The sequence below is a fragment of the Coptis chinensis genome, chromosome 5 (assembly GCF_015680905.1).
Source record: "Coptis chinensis isolate HL-2020 chromosome 5, ASM1568090v1, whole genome shotgun sequence".
NCBI lineage: Eukaryota > Viridiplantae > Streptophyta > Magnoliopsida > Ranunculales > Ranunculaceae > Coptis > Coptis chinensis.
The window spans coordinates 17648111-17664934 of NC_141460.1; the positions used below are offsets into that span (position 1 = coordinate 17648111).

The 16824-nt window shown below is 39.0% G+C and overlaps 1 protein-coding gene and 1 long non-coding RNA gene across 2 annotated transcripts; both read left to right on the plus strand.

Moving 5' to 3' along the window:
• Nucleotides 1-3325: 3325 nt before the first annotated feature.
• On the plus strand, nt 3326-6541 carry MLS (malate synthase). Its single transcript, XM_086559761.1, has 4 exons — nt 3326-4030; nt 4755-5080; nt 5155-5485; nt 5666-6541. The coding sequence occupies exons 1-4, from the start codon at nt 3521-3523 to the stop codon at nt 6320-6322; spliced, it is 1824 nt and encodes a 607-aa protein (XP_086415887.1). The 5' UTR covers nt 3326-3520; the 3' UTR covers nt 6323-6541.
• A 7180-nt stretch (nt 6542-13721) lies between these two features.
• On the plus strand, nt 13722-15460 carry LOC147496939 (uncharacterized). Its single transcript, XR_015194973.1, has 2 exons — nt 13722-14459; nt 14924-15460. It is a non-coding gene; the product is annotated as an uncharacterized LOC147496939 (long non-coding RNA).
• The last annotated feature ends 1364 nt before the right edge of the window (nt 15461-16824 follow it).

A 16824-nucleotide genomic window follows, 5' to 3' on the forward strand; every position in this document is an offset into this window, starting at 1 on the left:
ATCCAGGACTCCTAAATCGGAGTTTGATCTTCACATGAGCGTCATTAACCCTCCACCTAGGGAGAGTTTTAGCTCATGTTTCTAATTTTAAAAATAAAGAGTTAGAATAAGAATTGAAATAAGATAGAGAAATCCTAATTTTACAAGAAAAGATTTTATTAAAATGCTTTGTATCAAGCTAGCACTTAATTTTTTTGCTTACAAACTAAAAATGGAAACTCGGAAGAAAATGAACTAACTATGGAGTAAAGGAAAAACTACAAACTGCAAAGTTAAAAACCAAAAACTAAAACTAGAGAAGAAACTTTTCTTGCTTCTTAAGCCTCCCTTTTAAGCAAAAGAGATTGCTTAATTTCTTCTCCACCCAAGTGAATGACATTCATCTCATTTAATGCTTCAAATTGATTTTTCTTCAAACAAGACTTTTGCACATTTAATTTTAACTCCCACCATCCAACTAATCAAGACTTTGTGAGTCCTAATTAATTTTTGCCACCTATCAAGACTTTTGTGCCAAGGTGCTTGACTTGTGCAGAAGCTTGATCACCAAATTCTATGGGTCTACATAGTGGGCCCGTGCTTTGTCTAGTGGTGGGTCCGAAAGTCAATTTCTACAAAATCTAGCATTAGATAGAGTTTGTCACACTGATCGTTCCGATGGTTCACTTACCAGTTTTGTAATCCATGTTCAAAAGATATAGGCTTCAGAAATTTGATGTTTTCCGGCACATTGATCCTGTTCTAACCTGGAACCGTCTTGTTTGAGTCCCCGGGCTTTAGTCATGCTTCATTGAGCTTTGCATGGGCTAAATCGGAATGTTTCACGTAGACACACTATTCCGTGTTTAAATACTGGCTTTATCCTCATTTTTACGTTGATTGCTCAAACTTGTAAAAGCACGAAAATACAATTATTTCATGATTATTAAACACATAATTAACCAAAATGCTATGTCTCTACGGGGTTTTATATTATATTTTTGGGTTCTTATCAGGTAACCATTGCAAACAGTGAGAATATAATCATCACCACGTAAACGATCCCACACGGAACTATGTTGTTGGCGTGTGTTACATTGTGGTATGACAGATACAACACCATTTTTGAGAACTCATGGATGACCGTACGTTGTGAAAAACGAAAATCTCATTCTCAACACGTAAACAATTCCACACTCTACAATGTCATTAGGGTGTGTTATGTTGTGGTGTGATAGATTTCACATCATCTTCGAAAGGAATGGTTCGTTTTCAGACAACGCTTGTAGTAATTGTTTTGTTTCCGTACACACTTGAACTATTAAAGAAGTGCTTCAGTCTCGAGACATTTGACTTATATTATTAGTATCAGATTGTGGAGAATTTTTAGAGGCAATATCTTCGTGCTGAACAATTTCACACATTGGTGGAACAGTAGTAGTGTCGCGTGGATTATGGGGTTGAAGAGGAGTAAGAGATTTTTTTTTTTCCGTTGTTGCCAGATTGACCTTGAACATCATGTTTGGGTTGTTCGTCAGTAAGTGTATCTTGAACTATTATAGAACATGATCGAGGGTTTTGAATAAGAACCGCAGACGGCGCCAATTATGTTTCGGCCAAATATAATCAAAATACTAAGTGGTGACAAAAGAGATGAATAACGTAGAAAAGTGATGGTGATCGAGGGAATGATGAGATTGTACCTTTCGGTTACCTACGTACCCAAATATTAGATGGGATCAAGTCTCAAGAATGTAGTTCTTTATGAAAAATAGTTTGGTATTTATATGTGTAGAATAGAGATTTCTTGTAGCTCAAGTAATTGTAATGGAGTTTGACTCTTAGTTGATGATTATCTCTTTGTTAAGAAACGGATCTGGACATAAATTAATGTACGTAAGTGGCAAGCCATGCATGTGGCTAGGGTTTAGCCCTATACACAAAAGTTAGATATTGGGTATGTACATTGATCCATGATATTGTAAATTGAGCATTAATTAGCCTTGTCGATTAAACGAATAAAGTGGAAACCCCTACTAATGGACGTTTGCCACGTAGGTGGGGGTTGAAACACCAATAGAAGTGGAGACGAGATTTACGTGGTTTAGCGTTAGCCTAATCCACCAAACAAAAGAGGAAAACTTTACTAATCAAGAGATAAACAAATATAGTACAATTACTCCCAAACAAATCCTGAAGATTTCACTAATTATCTCTGACAAACGAAGCTTACAAATCTCACCAATTAAACTAAAGTTGAAGTGTTTCTAGCTTACAAACTTTGAGCATCCAAACTTGAGCTTGTCTTAAACTACACAATAGCAATGGTATTTATAAAGGTCATGGTCGGGTGTCAAATTGGTATCCCATATGAAATAGGAAACCAAGCCATATTTGGGAACAATGTTACCAATATGGTGTGCGGCTGGAAACCAAAACCCTGTGGTATTGGATCTCGGTGCTTCTGCTTCTAATATGAATTTAGAAACTACCAAATTCGATCAATTCCAAATTCTTCCCCCACTATGAAAATCATTCTTACAAAAATTATAATATTTGGATATGTCTTAACATGTAAAAATTAGTGTTCATTTTTGAATTTTTCATCTAACGCTCTAAAACTTTTGTGAGCATGTTCTAAAGTTAGATTTCTTTGAATAACCTGAATTTTTGTGAGCATGTTGTCCATGGTTGGGAGATAATATCTACAAAATTCAGCTCTTAATTCAACTTTTAAGTCTACAATTTTACTTGAAACCGTTTACAATGTGGCTAGAATGTGGCTAAAGTATCTATCTAATAAAAATGGTCAGTACAGGGCCACAAGGCCCCATCCAGCGACTAACATTTCACAAGTCAAATTGTGACATGGCACTTTTAAGTAAGCTCAAATAGTGTGATGGTTAGCTAAAAACTGCTAGTGACACTGGATTAGACTTACAACTCAACAAAGGCTATTGGTATGGGCCTCTAGGAAAAGGCTTAAAGGGTATGGGCCTCAAGTGGTGGACTGTTCATCTCCGGGCACAGGCAACGCCTAGTTATTGTAAAAAACACCAAACCAAAATAAGCTTGTGCCGACTTTATAAAAGAGGATATTTCACCAACTATGAGCCACAGCTTGAATTATCGAAAAAAAAAACCACAGCTTGTGCGGACTTGATAGGGTGTGCCATTTGGGATATTGGGTATTGGTTCATACCCATTTTCCTTGTTATCCATACTAAAGCCCATTTGCTGTTCGTCAAGGAAATTATTTGATGCATGATGAATGATGATAGGCATGCCTCCATAAAAATCGATGATAAGCATTTACAGGGAGGTGATGCCTTTATTATCGAAAAAAGAAAGGGTGGTGATGCCACTTGCCAGGCGTCCACCATCTATCTACCCACACGGCCACTCCAAACAAACTGCACTTCCCAACGTCGGCACAAAGATCAAGACAAGTAGTCCATTTATCCTCATCCCATTTCTCAAGGCCCGGCCTCATCTTCTGACGCACATAAAGCCATGCAGCCTGTAAATATAGACCATAGCGATGTTGGTACCTAATCCACTATTCCACTTAACTACAACACTCGTTCATATATTTCACTACTTTAACACTTTGAACTTCAAACGCCACTGTTTCATTTGTAAAGAAACAAGAACAAAGAAGATGATGGGACTTGGTTATCATGGTTATGATGCATTGCAAAAGATTGGTGGAGGTGCTTACAATGTTCCTGATGGAGTCGACATTAGAGGCCGATACAACGAAGAATTCTCAAAGATCCTTACTAAAGATGCTTTGCAATTTGTGGCTGACTTGCAACGTGAGTTCCGGAATCACATCAAGTATGCTATGGAATGTAGGAAGGAGGCCAAGAGGAGGTACAATGAGGGAGCACTACCGTGTTTTGATCTTGCAACAAGGTATGTAAGAGATGGGGATTGGGTATGTGCTTCAGTTCCACCTGCTGTGGCTGATAGGAAGGTGGAGATTACTGGACCAGTGGAGCGCAAGATGATCATCAATGCACTCAATTCTGGAGCTAAAGTGTTCATGGTGAGACACATGATTAATATTGAACCCCGCCTTCGCCAAGCCCAAAATTTGGTCAATTAATGGCACGGCCGAAGGCCGTAAGTTTGGCTAAGGCCATTAATGGGCCTGCCTGTTTAAATGTTTATTCTTGGTCGGATCGGGCTTGGCTAATGAAACTTTAACACAACTGGGGCCAAACTCGGCCCATTTACATCCCTAATTTTGTTCTCCAATTACGAATACAAATATTTATGAATTGTTTTTTTTTTTTTTTAAATAACTTATTTATGAATTGTTGCATACAGCAGCTCACTAAAACGACATATACTTTGGAGATACAGTTCCTAAGATACTAACAATACTTTAGAGATACAGTTCCTAAGAAACTAACAATGCATTTGATATATCAGATCAAAATGTATCGTTTCGTGAGGTGGCATGTATGCAACTGACAAATCAGGTTGCCACATTCCTCATAAACTATGATTAGTACGCTTCAAGGATCTTATACTAACATACTTTCGTATACTTATAGATTAGATCACACAAAAATGGTACTATTTATGCAGTAAGTAAGAGACAAATCGAAGAAACACACTAAAGTACGTACTAGGTAAGAATTTCACTTGAGAATGTTGAGAGTTGAGACCGATTTAGAAGTAACAGCAAAGAAATACATTCTCAGTTCCTTCAATCCTACTAGGTAAATGACAAAGAGACTGGACGTTTAACTGTGTTTTTGTAGGCTGACTTCGAAGATGCACTCTCTCCAACCTGGGAGAACCTTATGAGAGGTCAAGTTAACTTGAAGGATGCAGTAGAAGGGACTATAAGCTTCAATGACACTGCCAGAAACCGTGTTTACAAGCTCAATAATCAGACTGCCAAGCTTTTTGTTCGTCCTCGAGGGTGGCACTTACCTGAGGCTCACATTTTCATCGACGGAGAGCCTGCAGCTGGTTGCCTTGTCGACTTTGGACTCTATTTCTATCATAACTTTGCAAACTTTCGCCGCACACAAGGTGCTGGTTTCGGCCCTTTCTTCTATCTTCCCAAAATGGAGCACTCAAGGTAAGCAAATACCTGCTATACTGCAACATTCTCTGCCCTTCCAAAGCATAACAGTGTCTACATTTTGTTGGCAGGGAAGCTAAAATATGGAACTCTGTATTTGAGAGAGCTGAGAAGATGACTGGAATAGAGAGAGGAAGTATAAGAGCTACTGTTCTGATTGAAACTCTACCAGCTGTCTTCCAAATGGATGAGATTCTCTATGAGCTGCGAGATCATTCAGTTGGGTTGAACTGTGGAAGGTGGGACTACATTTTCAGCTACGTGAAGACTTTCCAGGGACACCCAGACCGCTTGCTCCCTGATCGTTTTCTGGTTGGCATGGGTCAGCATTTCATGAGAAGCTACTCTGACCTCCTCATTCGCACATGCCATAGACGTGGTGTTCACGCTATGGGAGGCATGGTATGTTCTTCATCAAATTCCTGAACATGATCACCACATAACATGGGATGTTGTGCTTACAATTCTATTGTAGCTTTTACAGGGTAGCTTGCACTATGTACGTGCATGTGCCGTTCATTCTTACACATGCATAGAGGAACGGTTTTCCTAACAGATTTCCATCTACTTGCTCTTGAACAGGCAGCTCAGATTCCCATCAGGGATGATCCAAAGGCAAATGAAGCGGCACTAGACCTGGTAAGGAAAGACAAGCTGCGAGAGGTGCGTGCAGGACATGATGGAACATGGGCATCCCACCCTGGTCTCATTCCTGCCATAATGGAAATCTTTATGACCAACATGGGCAACACACCTAACCTGATAGAGAAAATGAAGCGAGAAGATGCAGCTAACCTGACTGAAGAAGACCTCTTAGAGAGGCCTAGAGGAGTCCGAACCATGGAAGGTCTTCGGTTAAACACCAGGGTTGGAATTCAGTACTTGGCTGCATGGCTCACTGGAACTGGTTCAGTGCCTCTTTACAACCTCATGGAGGACGCTGCTACTGCAGAAATTAGCAGAGTTCAAAACTGGCAGTGGTTGAAGTATGGGGTAGATTTGGATGGAGATGGGCTTGGGGTACACGTAAATCGGGAGCTCTTTGGGAGGGTGGTTGAAGAAGAGATGGCAAGGATTGAGAGACAGGTTGGTCCAGAACGGTTCAAGCGAGGAATGTATAAGCAGGCGTGCAAGATTTTCACTCGCCAATGCACAGCACCCACACTTGATGATTTTCTGACCTTTGATGCCTATAACCACATTGTTCTCCATCACCCCAAAGGAACCTCTAAACTCTGAACAAGTTCGTCATGTTCAAGTCTAATTATCTTCGCTAGTGTTCAGGCTCATCTTCCGTTCTTGTCATTCTCGTGTTTGACCATCTTTGATCACTTCTATGTTTCCTTTAAGTACTACTAATAATAATCTATGGATGTACTCTATTGATGGATAGGTTTCAAATGGAATGTGTACTGTTTTTAATTTTAATGAAAGGACCTTAAGGCTCATTAGATGCTCTATGCTGTCTCAATATAAGAGTGGATGCCACTCTCAGTCTCTGTGAGTGCCAAAACTCAATACACAGGCTATTGACGGTTAGGAAACAAGAAAATGCTTACATTATCCTAGTTGTTGGCAATTATACATGTTTCCAAGGCAGATGGTCTCAACCTTGTCTCTCCCATATGTTATAAAATACGAAATGAAGTAATGAACTAGTAAGATATTTTTCAGATAAAAGCCAAGTTTCCCAGGCTTTCGTGGTTCTTGTTGGAATCTCCAAGAGTATTTCAAAATACTTGTGTGTGTGCAAAGTGGAGGAGATGAACTATGTGTGTTCTCTCCACTTTAGTGCATTGTGTTTAGTCCCACATTGGTGAATCACCACTAGCAAGTGAGGTATATGAGGAATTCCTCTACCATAAGGGTGCCCCCTTAGGGTACAAATGCTTTTGTGTTAGGAGGGAAGACTCACCCAAAGCCACGCGCACCCGCACCAAGTAGCGTCGGGCTCGGGCTTGCTATCTAGTGGGTAGTGGCTTACCAATAGCCTAAACAATTTTTATTTTGCTGTGAGATCGGTTTTCAGAGTCCTAGCTTGGTCTCTTGACCAAAAGCCTAAACTGTTTTTATTTTGCTGTGAGATCGGTTTTCAGAGTCCTAGCTTGGTCTCTTGACCGACCATGTCCTTGTGCGAGTTGGACTGTGGATTGTTGTGACCGACCTACACCTATAAATACAAAGGGGCTGTACGTCCATACCTGATACAATTCATAAGAAACCCATCTCAGAGAAACAGAAACCATTACCTGCCATATTCTTCTTCTCTTCTTCTTCCCCGCCCGAGAGAGAGTTATATTGTTGTTCTAGAGGGTAATGTTCTAGTGCAAAAGTCAGTCTTTGTTAACCATTGAATCCTGTGAGGAAGACGCCACTGTTGCCTTTCTGCACCATTGGAAGGGGCGAAATCTTTCCTTAATGACAGCCTAATCCGCGCCTTGGTTATTACCTGTTATTCTGTCCTTGTCTTCTATTGTTTTCTTTTATCTGCATACAACAATCTTAAAGAAAGAACAAGATGTCTACACCTGTTGACACCACGCCGATCAAAGAAACCAATTCTGGAGTCATGGAAGTTACTTCGACTATGAGAGGTGTTGCACCTCTACTGAATGCTCGCAACTTACCCAATGTGTCAAAGATTGAATCCTTCAACGGTTCACACTTCAAGCGATGGAAAGAAAGGGTATTCACAGCCCTAAATGTACTCAACTATGCAAAGTATCTCACTGATACAGCACCCGTGGAGGATTCTAATGATTTCGAAAGAAATCAAGCTGCTTGGCTCAATGGGAATAAGGTATGTTGTCATGCTATTTTAAGTACCTTGTCCAATGAAATTTTGATATTTATTATTCAAATAAGAATGCACATGATATATGGGAGAGTTTGAACAAAAAATACATAATAGAGGATGCTGGTACTCAGAAATATGCTATTGGGAATTTTCTAAAGTTCCATATGAGAGAGGATAGAGATGTAACGACTCAAATCCATGATTTTCATGTGCTAATTAATGATTTGAAAACTGAGGGTATTAATTTACCCGAAACCTTTGTTGCTGGATGTTTGATTGAGAAACTCCCCGAGTCTTGGAAACACTATAAAAATAGTATGAAGCATAAGCGAAAGCAGATGACTCTTGAGGATGTGATCATTCACATTCACATAGAGGAAAAGAACAAGACTCGGAATGAGGTGTTATCTAAGGAATTCCATTCTAAATCCAATATCATTGAAGGTAATCCCAGCAAATCTAACAAAACCTCTAAAAAGCAGAAGTACAACAAAAATAAGAATTTCAAGGTTAGAGGCACTTCTTTTAAAAGGAGTGGTACTGGCAATGGAAATTGTTATGTTTGTGGTAAACTTGGACATAGGGCTTTTCAATGCAGGCACAAGAAAGACACTAATGATCCTCCCAATGCTAATATAGTTGAGGGAGATGATATTATTGTTGTTGTGGTGTCACAAGTGTTCATGGCCACTAGGAAGAAGAACTGGGTACTAGATTCTGGTGCCACCAGCCACGTCTATGGTGATGTTGAAGCCTTCTCAGACTACATACTAGTGAAAGATGAAAAGGTCTATATGGGTGACTCTAGGTCCGTTCTCGTTGAGGGAACAGGGCAAGATTCTTCGAAGTTAACCGGGGAAAACCCTTTCACTTAGTAATGTTCTTCATGTTCCGAGATTAAATTAGGAATCTGATTTTACGGTCCTTCTTGGAAAAAAAGTCAAGGCCAAGGTGACTTTTGAGAGTGACAAGTTCGTTTTGACAAAGAATGAGGGTTTTGTTGGTAAAGGTTATTGTAATAACAGTGGTCTTTTCATGTTGAATGTACTTGACAACATTATTATTAATAAGAATGAATGTTTTACGCTTTACTTGCTTGACTCTTTTAAAATATGGCATGGTAGACTAGGACATGTGAATGTTCAAGATATGAAAAGGATGAAAGCATGTGGTTTATTGTCCGATATTTGGATTTTTCTAATGATAAATGTGAGATATGTCTTGAGACTAAAGCCACAAAAGAAACCCCGAAGAATCTGTTTCTAGAGATAAAACTGGATTACTAACTCTTATTCATACGGATTTGGGTGAATTCAGAAGTACCATGTCTAGAGGGGGGAAGTTTTATTATATTACATTCATAGATGACTAACTGCCCTTCAAGTACCTTAGTACCCATTTCACTGCCTCCCAATACTACTTCCCAGGATTTGCCATATACCTGCTTACAACACTAACTGCCTGTGAAATGTCTGGGCGTGTGCACACCATAGCATACAACAAACTGCCCACAGCACTTGCATAAGGAACATTAGCCATATGCTTTTGTTCCTCCACCGAACTAGGAGAGAATTTAGCTGAAAGCCTAAAATGCCCAGTTAAAAGTGTGGAAACCGACTTTGCATTCTCCATACCAAATCGAGAAATTACTTTCTGAAGGTATTTCTTCTGAGATACAACTATCCATCGCTTCTTCCTATCTCTCTCAATCTCCATGCCCAGTATCTTCTTGGCTCCACCTAAGTCTTTCATCTCAAACTCAGAGCTAAGTTGAGATTTCAACTTGTCTATCTCCACCATGCTTTTGGAAGCGATAAGCATGTCATCCACATAAAGCAGGAGATAGATGAAGTCATTACTACGAAGTCTACGAAAGTAAACACAACAGTCATACTTACTTCCGATATACTCATGTTGCATCATAAATGTGTCAAAGCGCTTGTACCATTGCCTGGGCGATTGCTTTAACCCATACAGTGACCGATTCAATTTGCATACATGATCTTCTTTCTCAGCAACAACAAACCCTTCAGGTTGTCTCATATAGATCTTTTCCTCCAAGTCCCCATGCAAAAAAGCAGTTTTCACATCAAGTTGCTCTAACTCCAAGTCGAAGTGAGCAACTAAACTTAATAACACACGAATGGAAGTATGTTTGACCACCAGGAAAAATACCTCATTGTAGTCGACTCCTTCCTTCTGTGAGAAACTCTTTGCTACTACTCTTGCCTTGTACCCAATACTGTCGGACTCAGGAAGGACCTTTTCTTTCTGAACACCCATTTACTGCCGATAGTCTTTTTGCCCTTTAGCAATAAAACTAGGTCCCATGTGTGATTTTTATCAAAAGGCTCCATCTCTTCTTGCATAGCAACCAACCAATCTCTGTAATAAGCATCTCTAACAGCTTCCTTGAAACTATCTGGCTCATCATCTTCGATATTCAGTGCATATGCCACTAAATCCACCTGACCATAGTGCTTCACCGACTTCTCGTGCCCATACTTGTGCACTTCTTTAACTTGTTTCTTTGACCTAGGGTCAGCCAATACAAGTTGCGGATGCTCTTACTCTTCTTCCTGTTGTTGTGTGGTTCCATGATTTGGTACCTCATCATGAACCAACCAGTCATCTGCTGCATCAGACAACTCAAGCTCAGTGGCTTGAACTTCTATAGTCTCACCATTCGCCCGACTCTTTCCGGAAAGCCATCGAAGATAACACGGAAGTCTCATCAAACGTAACATCTCTGCTGACCAGGAACTTGTGGTCTTCTAGACACCACAATCTATATCCCTTTACCCCATTTGTGAAGCCTAAGAATATGGCTTTCTTAGCTCTAGGATCTAGCTTGCTCTCCCTCACATGGTAGTAAGCGGTCGATCCAAACACTTCAGAAAGTACTATAATCCGGTGGGTTACGACCACACCTCATAAGGTGTCTTGCAATCTATAGGCTGGAACTGGTGACCTATTATCTGGTAACACGTCATGGATAACCGTGATTGCCCAATACTCTTTTGCCTAGGACGGCATTAGACAACAAACATCTCGCTCTTTCAAGCAAGGTTCTATTCATCCTCTCGCCATTCCATTATCGGGCGTGCCCTAATCTGTCGATTAATGCGGCAATTCCTTATTGCACACAAAACTCTTGGAAAGGCCCATAGGTATACTCAGTACCATTGTCAGACCGTAGTGTCTTTACCTTCCTATCTGTGCAATTCTCAACCCTTGTCTTCCATTTATTCAATGTCTCAAACACTTCATCTTTCGTTTTCATCATATACACCCACACATAGCGGGTATGATCATCAATGAATAATACATAATAACGGTTACCTCCTTTAGAAGCCACTCTGGAGGGTCCCCAAACATCTGTATGGACATAGTCAAGGATGTTTGTTGTCGTGTGCTTGCTTAACTTGAACTTGACTCTGCACTATTTCCCATAGACGCAATGCTCACAGAACCCCATACTTGGCTTCTTCAAGTCCTTCAAGAACCCTCGCTTGCACAACTCAAACAAACCATTTTCACTCATATGCCTTAGTCGCATATGCCACATCTTATGCATTCAGAATCATCACTACATGTAACCACTGCTACATCATTTATCACCGTACTACCCATCAAAGTATACAAGGTTCCATGTCTTTGACCCTTCATAACAGTTAAAGAGCCACTGACAATCTTTAGGACTCCACCTTCGCCCATAAACTTGTGGCCTTTAGAATCCAAGGTACCAAGAGAAATAAGGTTTTTCTTTAGCTCAGGAACATGCCTTACATCAGTTAAAGTCCTCACTACACCATCATGCATCTTGATCCGTATAGTTCCAATTCCTACCGTCTTACAAGCAACGTCATTACCCATCAAAACGGAACCACCATCAATGCTCTCATAAGAAGTAAACCAATTTCTATTCGGGCACATATGGTAGGAACATCTGGAATCAAGAATCCACCTTTCGGCCATATAGTCTTGTGTGGACACACAGAGACTCAACTCGTCCCCTTCAGTGCATGAAGCATAACTTGCCTCAATTTTTGCCTTCCCTTTCTTCTTACCATCTCTCTTGTTCTCTTTCTTCGGGTGAGGACAATTACTTGCGTAATATCCCTTTTCATCGCAATTATAGCACTACACATGTGTCAAAGGCTTCTTTGACTTGGACCTAGACTTCTCATTGCTTGTAGAAGCCTTTTCATACGACATTCCTCTTGCCACTAGCCCCTGACCTGCATCAATGCTATTCTCTACACGTGTCTTCTTCATCAACTCATAAGAAAGAAGAACACTCTGAACTTCGTTAAGATCAACGTCTTCTCTATTCATAAATGTAGTCATTAGATGCTCATAGTTTTCTGGCAAGGAGAATATTAAACATGTCGCTTGATCCTCATCATCCATCTTCATGCCCACATTCAAATAATCCGCTAAGTGCCGACGGAACTCACTAACGTGCTCTTGCATCGTTGAACCATCCACCATCATGTACCGATAAAGACGCTTCTTAAGGTACATTTTGTTCGTCATGCTCTTGGTCATATATATAGACTCTTATTTGAGCCAAATACCGGCAGCGGTATTTTCTCCCATCACACTATACATGATCTCATTAGCAAGACATAACCGGATTAATGAACAAGCCTGAAGATCGAACTCTTCCCAATCATCATTACTCATACTCGCCGCCTCAGATTTAATCCCCTTTAAAGCCTTGTGCAAACCTTGTTGGATGAGGATGTCCCTTACTTGGACTTGCCAAATCCCAAAGTTATTTTTCTCATTAAACTTCTCTACTTCAAACCTTGTGTTTGACATCTTGAAAGCCATCTTTCAGGTTATACACAATAACCCAAAAAATAATTTCACTTCGGAATTTAATCGAACACCTTGTCTACCCAAATTTCGAGCACTAAACTCAAAATCCTAGGTCGTATACCTATGCTCTGATACCAATTATTATGAATAAATAACTGCGGAAACAATATTACCCACAACAAATAGATCAATCCTACACAAGGATAGATCTTTCTCAATAGACAAGACTTCAACACTCTCCAAGTAATATCCCAACACTTCTCAATATCAAATAACAAGCATACAAAGTAAAACAATTAATGTAAAAAAAGAACAAATCACAAGATGAGATATATCGTGGTTCGGCAATTTGCCTACGTCCACACTATGAGTTCCAAGCTTTACTAGATGTCCGGAGTAACATATTACAAGTCTCTCAATTCACTCACAAAGAATGAACACTCAACTCACAAAGAATTGTTCACTTATAATCTCTCTCTTTCTTGGTTTTGAAAAAGTTAGGTTTCTACAGAAAAAACCTATATTTATACTATTTTAGAAAACTTCCGAAATAAGTCAAATTCGTGCTAAAAACGACCAGAATCTCAAAAGGCAAAGTCAAGGCAAGGTCTTGTTGAAAGAGCACGGAGTTCGACCAAGACATGAGCGCGACCCACACCCTTGTCCAGGCAAAAAAGAGCGCAGGGTGCGCTCAAGCCTAAATAGAGAAAACTTCCTCTTTTTCTCTACAATAGTCCGTGAGCGTAGCGAACTCTTGAGGTCGCTTTTCTAAAGTCTCTCAAAAAACCACTTGCTACATGTCACCCTCTCCTTTTTCCGACCGCACCCCAAAATCACTTAAAGCCTCCCAATCTCCTCCTGCGTTCTCTCCCAACCTCTCCCAAATCTCTCAACTTCTCCCTCAACTCTTCTCTCTCATTCTCATCACGGACTAATCTCTTACTCTCGTCAATAGTGGAACAACCTTGCGCGAACTCTCTCGTCGATGAGTGGAACAACACCTTCTTGCGAAAATAACTTGAAAGAAATTGAACACCTTGCTTGCGAAAATAACTTGAAAGAAATTGAAGGTGAATTTGTGTTAGAAAGCAGGGTAGACTTTATTTCTAATTTTTGTATGCAATTGCTTTCCTAATTTCACTTTCTTCCTCGTCTTGTTAATAGCAAAAATAAAAAATTGGGTTTTCTCTCACATTTATTGTTCTCTAGGCTGTTGTTGTCGCAAGCAAGAAATCTCTTATCCAGCGAAAAGGTGTTTTGGACACTACTCATTAAATTCTTGAAAAACTGGAAGCTCATTTGAGGGCAATCGATCATTTTCGAAAAACAGCTTTTCTTAAAATTCATGTTTGTTTTTTTACGTGATTTTGTGTGTCACTGTTTTTTTTGAAATCAATTGAGTTTTTACACTGAGTTTGTCTCCTTTAGCATGTTTTCTTGCACATCTACTGGGATGAAACAGTCAATACTATTCAGTATGAAGAACCATCATGAATCGGGCAGCCTGGGGGTTCATCTCATGCCTTTGTAGTATGTGTTTAGAAGCATGTTAGGGAAAAAAATATCAATTTATGAATTCTTTTTTATTACTTTTTAACTTGTTTAAACTTTTCAAAAAAATTAATGGAGTTTATTTTGTTGCATACATAGCCGACAATGAAAATTCATCTACAACTGTGCTACCAGAGGGGACCGTATGATGTCTTTGTTGGTTGTTCTTGAAAGCATGCTCAAGAGATGGTCCTTCTTTAGGTAGTCTATTTTCCTTTTATCTTGTTTTTCTTATTTTTGCAGCTCAGTTTTTAGCATGTTTTAAAATCACATCGTACTTGGACGATGAGAGTCATTGTGCCGGCTGTGCTGCACTGCTGCCTGAAGGTTCATTTCATTTCGAGGTGGTTCTTTTTGTAGAGGAGAAACCGTAATGATTTGCCATTGCTTATTAGATTTGACTTCCTAGCTTGGACGTGTCCCAACCTGTACCAAAACATTTATGTTTTCAAAATGGTATTAATATCTTGAATTAAGTAGTAAAGAAGCTACTCATTGCTTTCTCATCCCAACTGGCCCTTAAACTTTTTCAAAACAATCCGGGATTTGTCGGTATTGTATCATGTTGAATCCTTAATGCAGCATTTCTTGAATATGCTTATAAATCTCATATATGAAAGCATGGTTTTTCATGTAGTAATCAAAATATCAAACTTTCTATGTAGGCTGAACAAAGGGCGCGAGAAGAAAGCGACAAGTTAAGTCAACAAGAGCGTGAAAATATTTCAGAAAATCGAAGGAGGAATTTGGTGTGTACTTCCTTCTTTACTTATTTATGAAACTTGATTGGAGACTTTTTACCAAGATATACCTCTTGACTTCTTTACTTTTGTACTATGGCTGAAATAAAGGAAACAGACCTTCCAAATAATTTACCTAGCAGTTGATCTCCATCATAGCCTAATTCCTCTTATGTTTACTGCAGACTCTCCGACCTCGGGGATAGCTGCCAAGGTAGAAGAAAAAAAACTCGAGTTGCTCTTTCTCAAGTGGAGCGAGCACCATAAAATACTTGGCAATTATTTCAGGTAAATTTTCATATGATTAGATGTGCTATTTCATAAGGTGATTTTGCTGCTGGGAGGTTGTATTCATGACAACAATTGAGTCACGGTCCGAGTATAATCTCCTTGTGTATAGCTATGGATGGTGCTGATGTCCAGTGTAATTTTGTTATTTTCACATTGTTTTGGGAAAAGACATTAGTTTGCCTTAGTTCCTTCAGTCAACTTTTTAGGCATGCTATACTTTGAAAATTTCTTAACGTATAATGTAGTTTTCTTAGATGAGATGTTCTTAGAATTATTTTTAAAATGTATTATTTTTTTCCTTTTATTCTCTTTTGCAGTTTCTTAGTTTTGAATAATTTTCCTATGCAACATTACCTCTCCATGTTTTATATTCATGCCTACAATGTCTTCAAGCGTGAGAGCTAACTCCCCCTTCCCCAGATATGGCTTCCATTCAGATTATCATCTCGCTGTGCAATATTTGGCGTATTTGGTGTTATCTTTTACTCTTGCCAAATATGAATAGTTGTATGCTTCTGTCCTATAACGACACATTTATTATGTGTACTTCCTTTGCGCTATTTTCCCTGTATATTTCTTTATATATATCATTCATGCATGTTCTACCATGTCATGTCCCAATAACCCAATAGAAGGGATGCAAGTAGGCTTACGGCTAGTGGGTTACACCACTGGTGTCGGTGTCGAAAGCCCCAACCACATCACCAACTAAAGATCTATTAGCGTTTACACTTCTGGGGAGGTTTGAAGATGTGGAACCAAGCCTTATTAGATGCATAAACCAAATCTCTATATGTTTAAATCATGATTCAGAATTTTTGTTTGTTTATGTCAACTGCATATAAGTCCAATTTTAAATTTTGAAATGTATTTTTACTTTAAATTTGTTAGAAATATTATCCAAAAGGAATAACAAGAATTAAGATACAACTTTACTCTATCATTTTCAAACAATTCAACAAATAAAAGCAACCTAATCGTTATATAGATTAACTTGATTAAATATCTATATTCATGGAGCTAACCATTTTCTTCTGTCTTTACAGCTGCAGTTTTTTGGCTCTAGGTCGTTATGTTATTGTGGATTTTTTTTTAAAAGGAAGCGGTATGTTTTCATTCAGATTTGTGGTATTCCTAATCCTGCAACAAATATTTTCGTGGCCTCTAACTACCCGTTTTCATTACAATATATTTCCAAAGCTAACCACTATTTGTTTTGTCCTTGCAGGCTCAGTTCTTTTGGGTATTTTTTGGTTCTAAGTCTTTCTGTTTCTTGGAGATATTTTTGTCAAAGAAATTGGTATGTATTCATTCGCATTTGCTTTACTCTTGTTTTAAATTGTTTTCAGTTTGAAACTACTATTTACATGGTAATGCAATTGGTGGAGACGGTCTTATATAAATCGTGCATTCCTCGTTAATATTCATGCAATTCTCTTGCGCTTAATATTCTAAATATATCCTAATACATTAGTTACTTTGGGTGCATTTAATAGGTGGGTAATAATGGTCCAAATTTCATTATTTCATTTAGA

Coding starts and splice junctions, on each gene's coding strand:
- MLS (XM_086559761.1), top strand. CDS start 3,521: ATGTTGGTACCTAATCCACTATTCCACTTAACTACAACACTCGTTCAT. Junction 5,081..5,154: donor CCCAAAATGGAGCACTCAAG/GTAAGCAAATAC, acceptor TTTTGTTGGCAG/GGAAGCTAAAATATGGAACT. Junction 5,486..5,665: donor TTCACGCTATGGGAGGCATG/GTATGTTCTTCA, acceptor GCTCTTGAACAG/GCAGCTCAGATTCCCATCAG.